Below are 15,989 nucleotides of genomic sequence, written 5' to 3'. Positions count from 1 at the left end.
TTCTTGACTCCATTCCTCGTGCTTCGCGCCTCCTGTGTTCGTAGCGGCCCGTAGCGACAAGCGTGACTTCTACCTGCTACGGTCGACACCCAAGCTTTGCCCCTGTGATTCTTCCTTCCACGCGTCCTTGGACAAAAGTCAACAGTGCTATGCAATTCAATGGCAAAGTGGCAGCCACTTCCTTGCTGGGTGCGATTCTCGATACGTGACCAGCCAGCTTCATCGGGCTACGTAATTCCTCACACCAGCAAATAATTCCGCCCTTTTACATCGCCATCTCAGCCTGCAACTTCCGCAGTTCTTCCTCCTCATCGTCCTCTTGTACCTTCGAAGCTTTAACTGCAAACACACCGTTAGCACATCACATCCATCCACACAACCACCCCCAGACTCGAAGTCGTAGGCAACTCACCAGGCAAACTCGGCACAACCGGCGCCCTCTCCAACTCCCCACCCACAGGCACAGCCCCCGTCTTAACCATCCGTTCATCCAACATCTCCTGCTCCAACCCCTCCAGCTCATCCTCCAACTCCCCCTCATCAACCGGCTCCCCAATCGGCGCACTCGTAATCGCATTCGCAATCTCCTCACCCAACTGCTGCTGTTCGCGCAATTCATCCATCGTTTTATCCACCTGGTCGATTGTCATGCCGCCGTGGATCTCCTTCATTGCTTTTCCGGCGTTGCGCATGGCGTTTAGGGTCTCTTGGTTTATGTTTGCGGCTTCGATGCTGTAAATTTGTTGTTCGACTTGGGCGATTTGGGCGCTGGTTTGTTCGAGGGTGTGTTCGTGGACTTTTTTGCGGCGGAGGGCGGATTTTGCGGCTACGTGCATTCAGTGTTAGCGATCTGAGCGTTAGAAGAGGACGGTGCGTGGTGTGTTCGTGCTATTATGCGGGTTCGTGCTTAGACGAAACACGCGGTGTCCGAGGGAGATCACAGTGGTGTGGTGTAATCCTCGCGATGAACACAGTTATGGGATCGGAAGGAGATTGCCTACTCACCCGTCTTATTCGTGCTTATGTTTTTCCTGGCTGTTGCGTCTGCTTCTGCCATTTGTGATTCAAGATGCCGTTCTCTTTTCTGGAGCATGTCTAGTTGTTCTCTGAGGCCGAGGATTGCGTTTCTGGGCGCATCTCGTCTGCGTTGGGCGGATTGACCGCCGAACCAGCCCCACATATTGGGTGGTGGTGTTTATGAGTTGGGATTGTCTCGGGGCTGAGGAGGCTGTTGTTTGGCTCGCAGTGGGGCGAGCCCAAGGATGGTGGTCGTGATGCGCTTGGGGGAGTATCGGCAGATATTGGGCGGAAGGACGGAGGTAGAGTTCCGTGGAAGAGAGAGCAAGACCACGGTTTTGTTTTCGACGATCTGGTGCTGCTATCGTGTGCCTGGCGGGAGTACTGGAAGGGTGGTTTGTGCCACTAAAGGCTGATGAATTTGTGGCTGTAAGTGCGCGAAGTCGTTGGAGGAGGATCGAGTATTCTGTTCAGGAGGTCCAAGATGCTGATCGAGGGCGAGGTCGTGGTATTGGACAATATCAGTAGGGTTGGATCCGTGTGAGATGGAATCTACTGGTTGTAAAGTTATGACATCGTGAGCGACCGGGACTTGTGATGTGCCGCGATTGGCACGTGAGCGGGTGTCTATTGATTCTTGATGCCTCAGGCACGAAATGATTTCCCCCTACTCTGTCACTCCTTCAAGACAGTCGTGTCTATCTCGCCGTTCCATCTCAGCCACATATCTCAGACTATGAATCGTTCAAAGTCTATCTGTGGTCTGCAAAGAGTCCCAATCAACGAATGTAATGGCTGAAAACACATCCAACGCTCCAGTCGCTTCCAAGCTCATATTTCTCCATCAACTCAACGAACAACCACTAAACGCAAAAGTACGTTTCCTGTGCTGTGTCGTCGACTATGATGAGCAGACAGGCTGTCTTACAGTTGAGCACAAATACCCACGCATCGCTTCCGGTCAAGTCTGCACGAGTGCTGTCGTCGATATCAATCTGATTCTGGAGACTGTCAAGCGTCCACTGCTACAGGCCGGAAGCTGGGTTAATGTCATTGGGTACGTGCAGAGCATCTCGGCTGTGAAGAGGCGTGTGTCGAGCTCAAGAACGGTCAAACAACAGGATATGCGAACAAACTTGCCGAAAGTGCAGGCAGTTCTCTTCTGGGATGCTGGTGCTTTACGACTGGATAAGTACGAGGAGGCTATCGAACAGCATTTGGCTTTGGTAGTGAGCTGATAATATGGTCGGCGTTGAAATCAACTCCGTGCTTCACTTTCACTGAAGGTCATGGTTGATGAGGATATTGTTTAGCATGGGCATGGCGCTGACGTGACGAGTTCGCAGAATTAGGCTGCATATATGATGGTTGGGTAGCTGGTGGATAGTTCAGGCGTTCCTAAATCCCGTGTACAGTGTTGCATGCAAAGCAACGGGCTTATGAGTTTTGGACCGGTAGTATGTTCTTCTACAAGGTCATACCACGAACGGGATTGTACTACGTACTTTATGCACTGGTTCTCGTGGTTGTAGTCTGCATCGATTAATGCCAATCAATCTTCACTTACTGCCTTGGTAACTTGATACACGTGAGGTCAGGAGCTCAACTTTTACAGCTCCAGGTATACTTGGCGATGGGAAGGGCAGGAACAATCAATTGACAGACGAGCACCGGCCGACGGCATTCACCTTGTTGCGCGGCCATTTGTACCTACCTACCTTCCTTGTAGTCTTCCTCCTCTTGCCTCCGTTGGGACCTGTCATTCGATCCTACCTGCCTTCGCGTTGCTTCGTGCTCATACCAGGCAATGGTGTATGATGCATCCTTGGGTCGTAGGTTGTCCTTCTAAGTGACCCAAGAACGGGCGGGTTATTTTCTGTGTAGTTTACGACCTCAGGTGGTTGTATATGGCATCTTCGAGATCTGAGAAGGTCGATAAGTAAGCTCCGGAGGTGACAGCAGTTGCGCGTGCCATGACACCAATGGCCGATCGTATTGCCTCGTTAGTTGCCCAGCCATCATGCTTGGTCGTCGCGTTGTTTCATCGTTACACGACTTGCGAGGGACATAACTCAAATCTACGTTTGACATGGTTGTACCACCTATGTATATAGCAGGCTTTCCAGAACGCAAAAGCAGCATCAAAATCTCTTCGTTTTAGAATGCCTCCTTGGCTTGCTGGGGTCCAAGTGGTTGTCAGCTGAAGCGCATCACGACTCCAGATGGCCCCTGAAAATCGCATAGTACCCAACGGTCGTCCTGTGGTCAACGTGTAAAGTACGAGTGGAGTACCGACTCGTCGCAGCTAGGATACCGAAGGCGTCCTTTGCAGAGTCGCTCCGGAAACAGCTCCCGTTGAAGTGATGAGTAACCATGTCGAGCACAGATGTGAGATAGCGTCTGCAAAGCTATGACAGCATGCTGATGGTAGTATCGTGGCTTCACTTGCCCATAGCATATCCTTACTCCGGAGGAGCAATTGGTTCTGATCGATCGATCTAAATAATAAGCATTTCTAGCACTGGCTCCGCATTCTGCAGTAATAATACAACTCGATCCAGCTACCATGTCGATACAGTTCGCAAGCAGGACCTACACAGACCAGGGCAAGTTTGTGCCGGACGCTGTTTCTTGCTGGTATCAAGCTGGTTGCCCTTATGGTCGAAGTAACGGGTGGGGCATTTTCATATAATTGGATGGTGCTGTGTTCAGCCCGAGCGTTGATGTGTTGTACATGAGACGGGACGGAACCATGAACTCTCGTTCTCGAGTCCTGTGAGATCGTGCAACATCTTCCGTGCCAGCCTGCGCATCAGTCACATATCCGGCAGCACATGTTTCTCGATGTCGTATATTTCGCAGTATGCGTGCTGGAGCTGTTGTTGGGCTCTTTAGTAGTGCTGCAGACTTATAGCTATTGGCTTCAAAGAACAGCTAACAGCACGGGGTGATGCGCAGCAATAAATCTCCATCACCAGTCATTGATGTTGTGTGGCTTGCGACGGGTTGAACATCGTCGATGTGTTGCAAGCCTCCATGCCCTTGGCTCAACACGCATCTGGTTTCTGGAGAGCATCGGAACAAAGTCGTCCCATGTGTGATGGCTAATGACCAAGTTGTGCTCGGTGGATCATGGCGGCCGCAATGCATCTCCGGAGGCTGTCAGGTGCAATGTCGTTCGGGGTCCAGATTTTGCGATCGATTCCAGTGTCATCGACAACGATGTTTTGTGTCCATAGAGTAGCTTGAGACATCTAGAGTAGAGCTCCTGCGCGCATAGGATTCCAAATGCTTAGGTGGCTATGAGGCTCGATTGCAGGACAACTTTTCCGGGAAAATCTACGATAGGCAGGGATCACGGTTGGAGAGGTCGTGGAGTGACTGGTGGCGTGGTTCGATGGCCTTCATCGTCGATGGGGCACGATCAACAGCGATGGCCAGAAATAGTTCTGTGACTTTCCGCTGAGAGGGAGCAGGCGAATGGCGACGATCAACCGCTGCAGGAAAGATCCTGAAGCACTTCCTGAAGCCACCAGGCGGACTTAGAGTTCTAGACCGTCAGCGATCTCGATCCGTTGCAGCGCATTGATTGGTTTTCAATTGACGTTCCGCTTTCATAACCCCACTTAGATGGCAGGTCGAGGCTCGCGATCCCCATTGCTTTTTGCAAGGCTGCATCTTGCCCTCACGATCGCGGCTTGACGACTGGTTGACCAAAATGTTGCTTGCCCACTGCCGAACCATGGCATCCCACAGCGCCATGGCGATCGATGGTCCAAAGACCCGCGATGGCACTGCTACTCGTATCAATGCCACCTTCAAGGACACAGGCAATCTTCATCAGTATCACTTGCCCGAACCAAACCACATCTATCGTGAACTCGACATCTTCCACATCGTCGACCAACGTTATCTTACAGTACATCGAAAACACACCGAGCCGGAAGGAAGCATTGTTCGCGGCGAGATATCACAGCATAGATTATTCTGAACAGCCACGACTGCATACTTCGTGAATTGTTGTCATTGATGTTGAGGCATGAGATCTGATGGCTGCGACACGCCCGACCACTTTACCTGAGCATGAGCCGGGAGGAGCAGGAAGAAATAGGGCCACGGCAACCGCCATGAACCCACGACGGACCCCAATAAATCGACTACAGGACGGCCGAAAGAGACAGAAATTGAGCCATAATCCCGAAAAGGCATCGCACGCGCAGTCTTCTCACCAGATCGGCGATGAGGTTATAAGGGTCCTTCACAGCCAAGACTCAGGCTCTTCCGACCAGAGTGCGGGCAAATGGTTCTCACAGGCCAACAAGACCGGTGTTCCTGGGCAGCAAAAGTCTGCAGAGCCTGATGGTACGTAGTCGATGCCATCTTTCCTTGCAGAGCTCGTCGTTGCTAACATCCATCCAGACGATCCACCTTTCTATATGAGTGACCGCGTGAACTATATTCCTGCGGCGTTCGCGGCTTCGGAAGACCGAGGGTTTGGAGGTGTTTCGAGGCTGGACAGCGAGAATGAAGACCTGCGAGGGGTGATCGATGACTTGACGGTGGAGAACAAGAGGCTACGCCACATGATACGCACACGGCAGAGGGACCGTCGAGACAATCCGAGTAACCCGACAACTCAGCATGAGGATAAACTGTTCGAAGTACGCATACATGGTCTGCCGTCGGAAAAGAGACGAGAGCTCGAGGCCCTTCTCAAGACATTCGCTACTAGTGTACACTCCACCGTTCCCTCCCTCACCACTGCCACATCGGACACTTCAAGCGGACAGTTTTCTGCCAAAGCGGTAAAGCCTAGTGCGGCGCGGACTGATTCAGGCTATGCCAGCGCTTCAGGTACCACGAGCGGTGCTACCTCCAAGTCTGCATCGCTGGGTTCAGCCTCTGTCCAGCCTTCGAGGGACAAGGCTGTCAAGAGCTATTTACAACATATCCCGGACACGCTTCTCCCCAGGCAGGATCCGCTGATGTCAGAGCGTGCAAAGCAAACATTAGTTGTGCGACGACTTGAGCAATTGTTTACCGGCCGCGTGGCTGGACCTGGGGACCACGACCAACCTATGCAGCAACAAGAGATATCGCAGTCTGCTGCTAGAGCCGATCGGCTTCAAGATGCCAGGGACAACAAGAAAGGCAAAGTCGAAGGACGCCGAGAGGCCCGTATTATGCCTCCTGATACCAAAGTGAATCTCGACGCCATGGACCCTAGCGACACCAAAGGGACATCCACTCCAAAGTATAGCAAGGAGATTTCCACACCAGGCTCGCCAGATCAGCGTCCTACTCGACCACTCGACCTTGACATTCACCGAGCCCAACTCGGCGCTGACAACATCCAGTACATGCATCACTTAGGTCTTCTAACTCCTCAGTTCGGCGGCTTATCGAAGGGAGGAGAGGAGAGCCCTTGGATGTTCTTGACTTTGCTTACAGGTCTGGCACAGTTGCACACACTCAACGTGACGCCTGACTTCGTCCGCCGCGCCATAAGGAAATTCAGCAAGCGATTCGAGCTGTCCAGAGATGGCCTCAAATTGCGTTGGGCAGGTGGTTCTGGTAACACTAGGTTTGCTGCCGATGACGAGAAAGCAATCGAGGTTGCAGATATCAATGCTCAAGACTCTGCCGACGATGCTGGAAATGGTGGCAGCAGCAAGCGGTCCAAGACTGGCAGCACTTCAAATCTTGGCCTTACGTCGACAACGCCATCTGAGGATAAGGGAAGTGGTCGGCAAATAAGCAGTGACTCCAAGCAGCAACCAATGACGCTGTCCGGCACGTCTAACGTTCAACCATCTCCAAACCTCATCAACCACACGAAGCCACGCTCAGCATTTGACTACAAGCCCATAGTCCTTCGAGAAAAGCAGACTGGGTATGACGGTTGCCGAGATCTAGACGATTCTTGCGAGACATCCTCGGGCGATTCAAGTGGGCTCATCCAAGCTCTCAGCAAGTCCAGCATGAACCAGAGGAGTAAAGACGAGGGACTGATCACATTTTACAACAACCCTCACTTCTGCAGCGATTTTAGCTCCGAAATGCAGCCTTCAAATATGAAACCTGCTCGACCTGTTGTGGTTGGTGAGACTCTTGGCGTGGCTATGGTAGATGTCCCTGAATCGCCACTTCGGTATCACGACGCTACCTATTTCACCTCGCATTTCGCACCGAGACCATTCGATGTTGAGAGTTTGAGCGCTGAGCAAAGAGCCAAATTCGATGCATCACTACCAAAATTCCCGAGCCTTGCTCCTCTCAGCGCAGCTGGAGAGCATGAGACCATGCCCCTCGAGCTCGATGCTTGCGGTTTAGGTGGAGTTACGCCGGAAGACAACTTTGCGTTGGACGTCAAAGTCGACATGAAGCCGGCACCGGTCCGAGGTCAAGACAGAATTGTCAAACAGCTTCCATTTTCTAGCCGGAGATACTTGCAGAAGTTCACTACCGAGGTCAAGTCTTGCCAGAAGCTCGATCTACTGCCATCCAAGCTGCCGCCACCAAGTTACATCTTCTTTGCTTCGAGTTCCTCATCCGATACCCATATCGACGACGACTCTGACGATGACTCCGAAGGCAGCAGCTCGCCCTTCGTCGATGAGGTGTTCCCAGCTCCGCCAGCATTCTTGCAGCAGTTCTCGGGTGATTCTGGGGAGGAGCACGCCGACGGCGAAGACAATGACATGGAATCGGACATTGACATGCTTGCCACTGCAAGGCGGGTCAATTCAGCGCAGATTGCTGAGCAAGAACGAGTTTATATGCTAAACCAGCCAGGCGGTATACAGCGGGTGACTGCCGGCAGTCTTGCCGCTACTGTTGGTGAGAGTAGGAGTGCCTCATCTACGCACGAGGATGGCGATGTTAACTCTTCTGGAACAGAGGATGGGTCACGAGGTGAGAGCGATGAGGATGATGATGCCGATATGGGCGATGCATGATTATATGCCATTTATCGACGACTTGGGTTTGCTTGTGATCTTTAGCGTTCCGTGGTATCTGTGGGAGTTCACCTCGTTTTGCATAAGATACCCTCCACTACTTTCGGTCGCCGATTGAGTTCTAGCTTTACAATATGTATATCACTACTTTCTCTTCTATGAAATCTCCTGTCGTAATTGAAGAACCCTGTCTAAGCTCTGCTGACTACTCTTAGACGACCCTCGACGACAACGATTGTGATCGGGACCACTGAACTCAGGAGGCGGTAATTAGTGGGGTGCACTATCCGACATTCTTCGCTATCCCGAGGCATTCCGCATCATCCGAGTGTCGCATCCGATACCCATCGAAGCTCTCGAGAGCTCCTCCACGTTTCGCAGCTGCACCCCATAATTCCGCCTACACCATGGCTGCGACGGCTTTGGTCCGTTGCTCGTTGCCGGTTGCTCTTGACATGGCCTGGTCGCGTGGATAAGTCCTTGCTCGCTGTCGTGCTAATACATACCTTTCTCACTTACATAGCAATCTACTTCCTGTGTGCTGCGATACCCTTCCTGTTCGCACCTGCTTACGTCGGCTTACTCTCAAGCTCTCGGTCGTCGACGAGTACCCTACCGCTAATATCAGCGCGGAGCACACTTGATCTGCAAGAGCTCCTCTAGACCAAAACTCGAGCTTGACTACAGTAGCCCTACCGGCGCCGAACGACACAGTCTCTACAAACAAGCCTAGCAACTACTCCCACCATCACCACCACCACCACAACCATGGCCTCCCTCCTCGAGTCATCCACCCGTCTAACCTCCCACACAACACGATGCCTCCGCAGCGCCAGAGCACGACGCAACCCCCACACACGTATCCACGAAATCCTCCTAACACGGCACTTCTCCTCCTCCCACACCCGCCTCGAAATCAACAAAATAGTCTCCAGCCCCACCGAAGCAATAAAAGACATGCAACCCAACTCGGTCCTCCTCTGCGGCGGCTTCGGCCTCTGCGGCGTCCCCGACACGCTCATCGATGAAGTCTCCCGGACCCCACGGCTGACGGGGTTAACAGCCGTGAGTAACAATGCTGGTATACCCGGAAGCGGACTGGGCAAGTTACTCGATAGCAAGCAGGTGAAGAAGATGATCGCGAGTTACGTGGGTGAGAATAAGGTGTTGGAGAGCATGTATCTTAAGGGGGAACTTGAGATGGAGTTGACGCCGCAGGGGACGCTAGCTGAGCGATGTGCCAGTGGTGGGAAGGGGATACCCGCGTTTTACACGCCTGCTGCGGTGGGGACGGTGGTGCAGACTGGTGAGTTGCCGCTGAAGCATAATACGGATGGGAGTGTGAAGGAGTACGGGAAGCCGCGGGATGTCAAGATCTTCAATGGGAAGGCGTATGTGATGGAGGAGGCGATCCCGGGGGATGTCGCGTTTGTGAAGGCGTATAGGGCGGATAAGCTTGGGAACTGCCAGTTTAGGCTCGCGGCGCAGAACTTCAATGGGGCTATGGCGCGGAATGCGAAGATGACGATTGTGGAGGCGGAGGAGATTGTTGAGGTTGGGGAGATGGATCCGGTTGCGGTGCATTTGCCGGGGATTTATGTGAAGAGGGTTATTCAGAGTACGGCGGAGAAGAAGATTGAGAAGTATACGAATCGGAAGGAGGAGGGGGAGACGGGGGATGTGAAGAGTAGTCTTGGGAAGGGGGATGCGGCGAGTAAGAGGGAGAGGATTGTGAAGAGGGCGGCGAAGGAGTTTAAGAATGGGATGTATGCGAATTTGGGGATTGGGATGCCGATGTTGGCGCCTAGTTTTGTTGATCCGGGGGTTAGTGTTGTTTTGCAGAGTGAGAATGGGTTGCTTGGGTTGGGGCCGTATCCGAGGAAGGGGGAGGAGGATCCGGATTTGATTAATGCGGGTAAGGAGACTGTTACGCTTTTGCCGGGGGCGAGTTGTTTTGGGAGTGAGGAGAGTTTTGGGATGGTGAGGAGTGGGAGGATTAATATGACTATGCTGGGGGCTATGCAGGTTAGTGCTAGGGGAGATTTGGCGAATTGGATGTTGCCGGGCAAGGTGAAGGGGTTCGGCGGTGCTATGGATCTTGTGAGTAATCCGAGTCAGACGAAGGTTGTTGCGTTGTTGGAGCATACGGATAAGAAGGGTGGTGCGAAGATTTTGAAGCAGTGTGAGTTCCCTTTGACGGGGAAGGCTTGTGTTAGTAGGATTATTACTGAACTGGTAAGTTTGATCGATAACCTATGGACGCAAGTATGCTGACGAAGATGATAGGCTGTGTTTGACGTTGATTTTACGGAGGGTTTGACTTTGATCGAGGTTGCTGAAGGTGTGACTGTCGACGAGGTCAAGTCGAAGACTGAAGCTCCTTTCAAGGTTGCTGAAAACCTCAAGACAATGGAGCAATGAGCAACTGATCTTGTGCTTGATTGTGATTGCATCCTCGAACGGAGAGCATCAGCAGCGAGCAACGCCAAATGATTTCAATATATGTTTGAGGAGCAACGGCGCCGTTTGGAGCATTTCTGATGATCATCACAGGTCAGGTCAAAAAGGAGTAAATTTATTCATGCGAGTATATACTATAAGCACGTCGTTCCAACCTATGTAACTTCAATGACGATGTTTCGCCAGTCGTTTCACGATCCTTTGACAAATGCATCGTAGATATAGAAGCTGAAGCATATTGCTGTGATGTTAGAACGCAGAGTATGAGCGTGAGCATGAATGGTGAAGGGAGTAAGTGGTTATGGTGCTCAATCGCGCAAGTCGAAGCGGATGACGCAGACGTAGATTCCCAAAGGGCGTTTTCCACTCACCTATGATTCCCTGGCGCCTGCTTTGCGACTGAGTATACGCAACTGCCACAAAGATGGCTCACTGTCACTCCGAGGCATCGTCCTCTGATGGTAAAGCAAGCACAAAGTTGGATACTTTATCACCAACGCGTCGAATCTGCAGAAGACCTGCAGCAGCATACATTCATCACGAAACCCCTCCGAGATGAGATAACATCCCGCCAGTTGCCAATATCACCACCCATTTCCAAGCACGAACACAATATGGCGTTGACAGTAGGATCGATAACATCCTCTAAGGGCGTCCCTAAGAGTGTGGCCCAGATCACAAAGGATGCATCAGAGTACGAGTTTAATGCGCTTGTACCTCTGAAATACTGGTTGAGGACAGCAGCCGCCCTAGTACAACAGGTAAGGCCCCCGAGGTATAGCTAGTGAATCATACTGACGGCTGGAGGCGCAAGTGTATATGAGGGAAGGTGACGATGAAATGACATACTTCCTGCTGTTCCGACATGCCCATCTATGCCTCTCCAACCTGTCCACACACCCTCAATACAAGAAGCAAGAACCTCACATCAAAGCACTCGAACGAGAGGTCGCGCATAATCTCAAGGCATTAGAGCTGCTAAAGACGAGGATCAACCGACGGTATGAAGAATATACAAAGGTGTTGCAAGCCAGGCAGGCACGTCGAGAAGAGAATAGTACTCAACCGGACCCATTGCAAAGCTCTATGTACCTAGGCAACGATCAGGAGCGCCGAAACAACCAATTCGAGCAATTAAGAGGGCAAGAGCATTCAGAACTAGCTGCGAGACTCGCCGACCAGGAATTCGCGAGACGCGCCCCTAGTCGAAAGTCGCGCCCAACAGGCTTGTCGCAACGAGACGAGAGAGAAGACCTTGCCGCTCGCATGCAGGCTATCAGAAATCGCGTCGAGCCGAAGGAGAGAGAAAGCACTACTGGAATTGACCAACAGAGACAGGCATACTTAACAAACAATGCTGGGTATAGCTATCCGACAGTGCCCGCACAGAGACCACCGGAAGCACAATCCCACTCACCTAAAGCAATACCGTCTCGGCCTCCGTACACCGCTGGGCTGATGCAGCCTCCTGTTCCACCACCAAAACCAGTCCAATCATCGAGAGCATCGACCGTCCCTCCCAGACCTGAAAAGCTTACATCTGCTGATGCACCGAGCAAAGCACCTTCAGAACCTGCATACACTTTTGCGCCTGGCGCTTATCTGGAAAATGGCACACCTCTTCGAACCCTCTTTCTCCCATCTACCCTGCGAACGACCTTCCTGCGCCTCGCACATAAGAACACCATGAAAAATCTGGAGACATGTGGCTTTTTGGCAGGGACGTTGCGGGCAAACGCTCTCTTCATCAGCGCCTTGGTAATTCCAAAACAGACATCAACATCAGATACCTGCGAGATGACAGATGAATCAGAACTCTTCGACTATGTCGATCAACACGACCTCATGACCCTCGGTTGGATACACACTCATCCTACTCAAACTTGCTTTATGAGCAGTCGTGACTTACATACACACTCGGGCTACCAGATGATGCTGGCTGAAAGCGTAGCCATTGTTTGTGCTCCGAGCAAGGGTGACACAAGTTATGGCGGTGACTGGGGTGTGTACCGGCTGACTGATCCTCCGGGCAAGATGGCCATACTTCAGTGCGAAAAGCCTGGCATTTTTCATCCGCACGACGTGGACAATGTCTACACTGATGCCATGAGGCCAGGACACGTGATGGAAATCTCGCAGATGGACTTTGAGATAGTTGACCTTCGTTGACGTCGACCATGACCCATTTTAGGCATCGACTAGTGGATGAGTGAAGATAGCTTATCCGGTTATCGCATGATGGGCTTACGAAATTTCGTACACATGTACGACGAGAGTGACGACTTTTTCAAGCACCTTCGGCAGTCTGCCGTTACATCCAGCAATTCAAGGAATCTGATCCTACTGATTCGCTTATGGTAAGTATGGCTGCGTCTGACAGCATGCGACAGTCATACAACTGCGTGTCAAGAAAGTTGTCGGATCACATCTCTTTACTTGTTTACTTCTACCTAGAGGGACGGACACGCACATGTGTCGACGGTTTCAACAGTTCGCACTTGTGGCATGATGGCGTAAAGAAGCATCAGGCGCAGCAACGCGTGTTTCACAAGGTCTGCAGGGTGATGCATCTTTGCAGCCAAGCGATGTTCTACGCGGATGAATCAAGCAAATTGTCAGCATCCGTATCGCTCTGGAAGCAAACATAAACTTCATGGCTTGAGGCGAGCGTGCGCCGTCAAACGCCATGAGACGCCTGAAACTCCAGTCTAACGGCCGAGCGAATCACGAGAGTTCCAGGGCAAGGCAGTGGATGCTAATGCAGGTACAAAACTCAAGACCTAGCACGTCAGCTTCCTTTTGCTTCTGATTATCGAATCTCTTTTCGCTTTCCAGAAAGTAGCTCGAATTGATAGAATAATGACCTTCCATCATGCAGTTCGAAAGTAGAGATAGATTCGGAGCCAGCGACGCATATCTGTAGCAAGTCATACGATGTGTCTTCGAGTTACATAGCATATCAGTTGGCCCAAACACAACGAAGCAGCCTCCCCAGTTGGAATTTAGTGGTTATCTAGCCAGGTACCAGTGCTTTAAGCACAAGTTTCCAGTGCTCGATTGGCTAGATAGTTGGTTAAGCTATTGTAGTGCTCCAGCCAATTCCCGAATGTGGACTTCTGGTGGCTTGTGAGGCGTGAACAAGTGAGCAAGTGCGTTCCTTTGTCTCTCCTTAGCTCCAGCCGCCCTGGTCGTAGGTTGGAGTCGCTTATTTCGCTGGCCATCGAGCAGAAGAGCCCTGACAGAATCCTCGCTTTCGCAGGACCAACGCAGTGACGGATCTGCCAAGAGGTTACGCTGCTTGCCCTGCGACTCGCCGAAGCTCTTCCTTCAAGCCTGCACCTGCACCTTGGCCAGAAGTGCACCATCCCCTTCCTCGCTTCCTCCTTTGCACTCCATACCGATTAGAAACCTCCCTCCTGCGCAGTCTCCATACACCATTCTCGTCTCTCGTTCTACACTTGTCGTCTCTTCAGGCACACATTCATTCAAACACTTGTTACCGACAGTACCTATTCACCCTACGTCCTTCCTTCAGAAAGCAACCACGTAACCACGACCTTGTCTGCACGCTTCGATCACGTTCCGATACGAACCGATCCTATCTGAAACACTGTTACACAAAAAGCCTTCCGAACATTCCAAGAGCGAAGAACACGTCGAAGCATTCTTGCACCCTTCTTCATATCGATTTCTGCTTTCTGCTGGCCAGAAGAGTAAGAGTTGCGAGAATAGGCAGACAAAGAAGTAGTCGACCCTGGCCTAACAAACGACTCAGCAGCGTCACCCAACTTGGCAAACAATTCCACCGCCTTGCGACGCTTTGTCCCAGCCAGACAATTCACCTTGTCACTGTTCGAGCACGTCCTTAATTTGGAAGTTCAAGAGTCACCCACCTGAGCACCACAACCACGACATCAGTTGTTGACTGACGACCTCACATCTCCACACTACACGACCTTTGGTCAACTACACATAAACACATCCCAAGATGAAAACATCGATATTCTACACCGCCTTGCAGGCCTCGATAATAGGGCTGTTCGTTAGCAGGACACTTGCACAGGAGCCACCCTCACTTACCGTCGCAGCTGGGGCGATCCAGACACTCGCGTGTGTTTCCGAGCCCGACCCTCTAACACAACATGACACAAATACTTTCCAGACAAGCGGTAGTTGCCAGGCAGCATGTGGAAATGAAGGACAAGCCGTCATGGCTATCACAGGAGGCTCGACGTGTTACTGTGGGCAACTACTTCCTCCAGAAGACCAGGAAGTCGATAAGTCGAAATGCGACTCACCTTGCCAGGGCTATGGCGATGAGATGTGCGGTGGCCTTGGCTACTGGCAAGTCTATCTTACAGGATTGACTGGAGACGTTAAGCATGCGCCTAACTCAACAACTTCCAGTGCCGCTGCACCCAGCTCAACCGCAGCATCTGCCACAAGCGCTCAAGCAACAGTCATCATCACTGCCTCAACTAGCCCAGCGCCTGCGGAAAGCTCAACGAGTAGTAGTGGTGATGACGGCCCTAACAAGATTGGCATTGCAGTCGGTGTGGTCGTTGGTGTCTTGGCGATTGCTGCTATAGCAGGTGGCGCTATCTTCTTCATGAAGCAGAGACGTAGGAAGGAGATCGAGGAAGAGCACAAGGCACAAGCAGCCGTCAACTCCTTCGTCGGCTCTAGGGGATCCGACGCCAAGTCAGATGCAAGACTAGATCCAAGCGTTGCTTCATCTTACAGGAGAGAAAGCATTGGCAGTATCGCCGACGAGAGAGACTTTTCGAGGCGGATATTACAGGTAAGAAACACTGATTTTTCCCGTTCAGAAAGCTGCTAATTCTCATCAGGTCCGGAATCCCGACAATCGAGGTTCGCTGAATTCTGTAGCATAGGATGATCCAGCAGAGAGCCATCCATTGCAGCCCACGTCAAAATGCAGCAGCAGTCAATCTTGATGGTATCAATAGCGAATGAAACCACCGTCACAAATATCATTAGAATCACGATCATGTTATGCACTATCCTGGTCAATATCTCGACTGACCCTCCCGTCGAGACCACCATATTCGATGTGGTCTGTCTCCTCATCTCCATATCTCACAGTCCACGATCTCCACAAACCCTGTTTCATTTTCTTTCTGCATGGCAATGGCGTTGGTGCTTGAGCGACTTTACACATGAACCAAGTTCAGGTCAATATAGAAAGGCGACGGGATATCTCACGAAAGCTGTATGAAGAGCTAGCTCGAGGAGGGAATGATGCTGGGTATACCCGTGTCTAGGGAGGGACGTTGCTCGGTGCCTTGTTTAGCATGGCAAATCAGGATAACTATCCGGATCACAATGAGCTAGAAGAGGTGCTTACCATCATAAGCGACATTCATTACACGTGGTTGAAGCGAAGCTTCGTGGTCACGCAGGATGTCATAGGGCCTCGTGGTAAATATTGTATCATCATACCACTCTCAAGCAATATGAGAACATTTTTCTATTAGTGGCGCCTGCCATTTTCGTCGTTCACATGCTTGATCTTATACATGGCAGTAGCGA

The 15,989-nt window shown here is 51.5% G+C and overlaps 6 protein-coding genes across 6 annotated transcripts; 5 read left to right on the top strand and 1 right to left on the bottom strand.

The window, feature by feature from the left end:
• Positions 1–265: 265 nt before the first annotated feature.
• Positions 266–1,180, bottom strand: SNF7 (ESCRT-III subunit protein snf7; the record flags this gene model as incomplete). Its single annotated transcript, XM_064873762.1, has 3 exons — positions 266–339; positions 413–826; positions 1,006–1,180. The coding sequence occupies 3 exons, from the start codon at positions 1,178–1,180 to the stop codon at positions 266–268; spliced, it is 663 nt and encodes a 220-aa protein (XP_064730866.1).
• A 628-nt stretch (positions 1,181–1,808) lies between these two features.
• Positions 1,809–2,255, top strand: PMZ80_005341 (uncharacterized protein; the record flags this gene model as incomplete). Its single annotated transcript, XM_064873761.1, has 1 exon — positions 1,809–2,255. The coding sequence occupies one exon, from the start codon at positions 1,809–1,811 to the stop codon at positions 2,253–2,255; it is 447 nt and encodes a 148-aa protein (XP_064730865.1).
• A 2,889-nt stretch (positions 2,256–5,144) lies between these two features.
• Positions 5,145–7,976, top strand: PMZ80_005340 (uncharacterized protein; the record flags this gene model as incomplete). The annotated part of the gene is made up of 2 exons (XM_064873760.1): positions 5,145–5,379; positions 5,437–7,976. The coding sequence occupies 2 exons, from the start codon at positions 5,145–5,147 to the stop codon at positions 7,974–7,976; spliced, it is 2,775 nt and encodes a 924-aa protein (XP_064730864.1).
• A 768-nt stretch (positions 7,977–8,744) lies between these two features.
• Positions 8,745–10,397, top strand: PMZ80_005339 (uncharacterized protein; the record flags this gene model as incomplete). Its single annotated transcript, XM_064873759.1, has 2 exons — positions 8,745–10,211; positions 10,263–10,397. The coding sequence occupies 2 exons, from the start codon at positions 8,745–8,747 to the stop codon at positions 10,395–10,397; spliced, it is 1,602 nt and encodes a 533-aa protein (XP_064730863.1).
• Positions 10,398–11,050: 653 nt separating this feature from the next.
• PMZ80_005338 (uncharacterized protein) lies at positions 11,051–12,605 on the top strand (the record flags this gene model as incomplete). The annotated part of the gene is made up of 2 exons (XM_064873758.1): positions 11,051–11,197; positions 11,244–12,605. The coding sequence occupies 2 exons, from the start codon at positions 11,051–11,053 to the stop codon at positions 12,603–12,605; spliced, it is 1,509 nt and encodes a 502-aa protein (XP_064730862.1).
• A 1,819-nt stretch (positions 12,606–14,424) lies between these two features.
• wsc1_1 (Protein SLG1) lies at positions 14,425–15,331 on the top strand (the record flags this gene model as incomplete). The annotated part of the gene is made up of 2 exons (XM_064873757.1): positions 14,425–15,237; positions 15,287–15,331. The coding sequence occupies 2 exons, from the start codon at positions 14,425–14,427 to the stop codon at positions 15,329–15,331; spliced, it is 858 nt and encodes a 285-aa protein (XP_064730861.1).
• Between the last annotated feature and the right edge of the window lie 658 nt (positions 15,332–15,989).

Source organism: Knufia obscura (genome assembly GCF_036327395.1).
Source record: "Knufia obscura strain CCFEE 5817 isolate CBS 148926 chromosome Unknown scaffold_5, whole genome shotgun sequence".
In the NCBI taxonomy this organism is placed as follows: Eukaryota; Fungi; Ascomycota; class Eurotiomycetes; order Chaetothyriales; family Trichomeriaceae; genus Knufia; species Knufia obscura.
The sequence above is the reverse complement of the archived record's forward strand: the minus strand, read 5'-3'. Positions and strand labels throughout refer to the sequence as shown.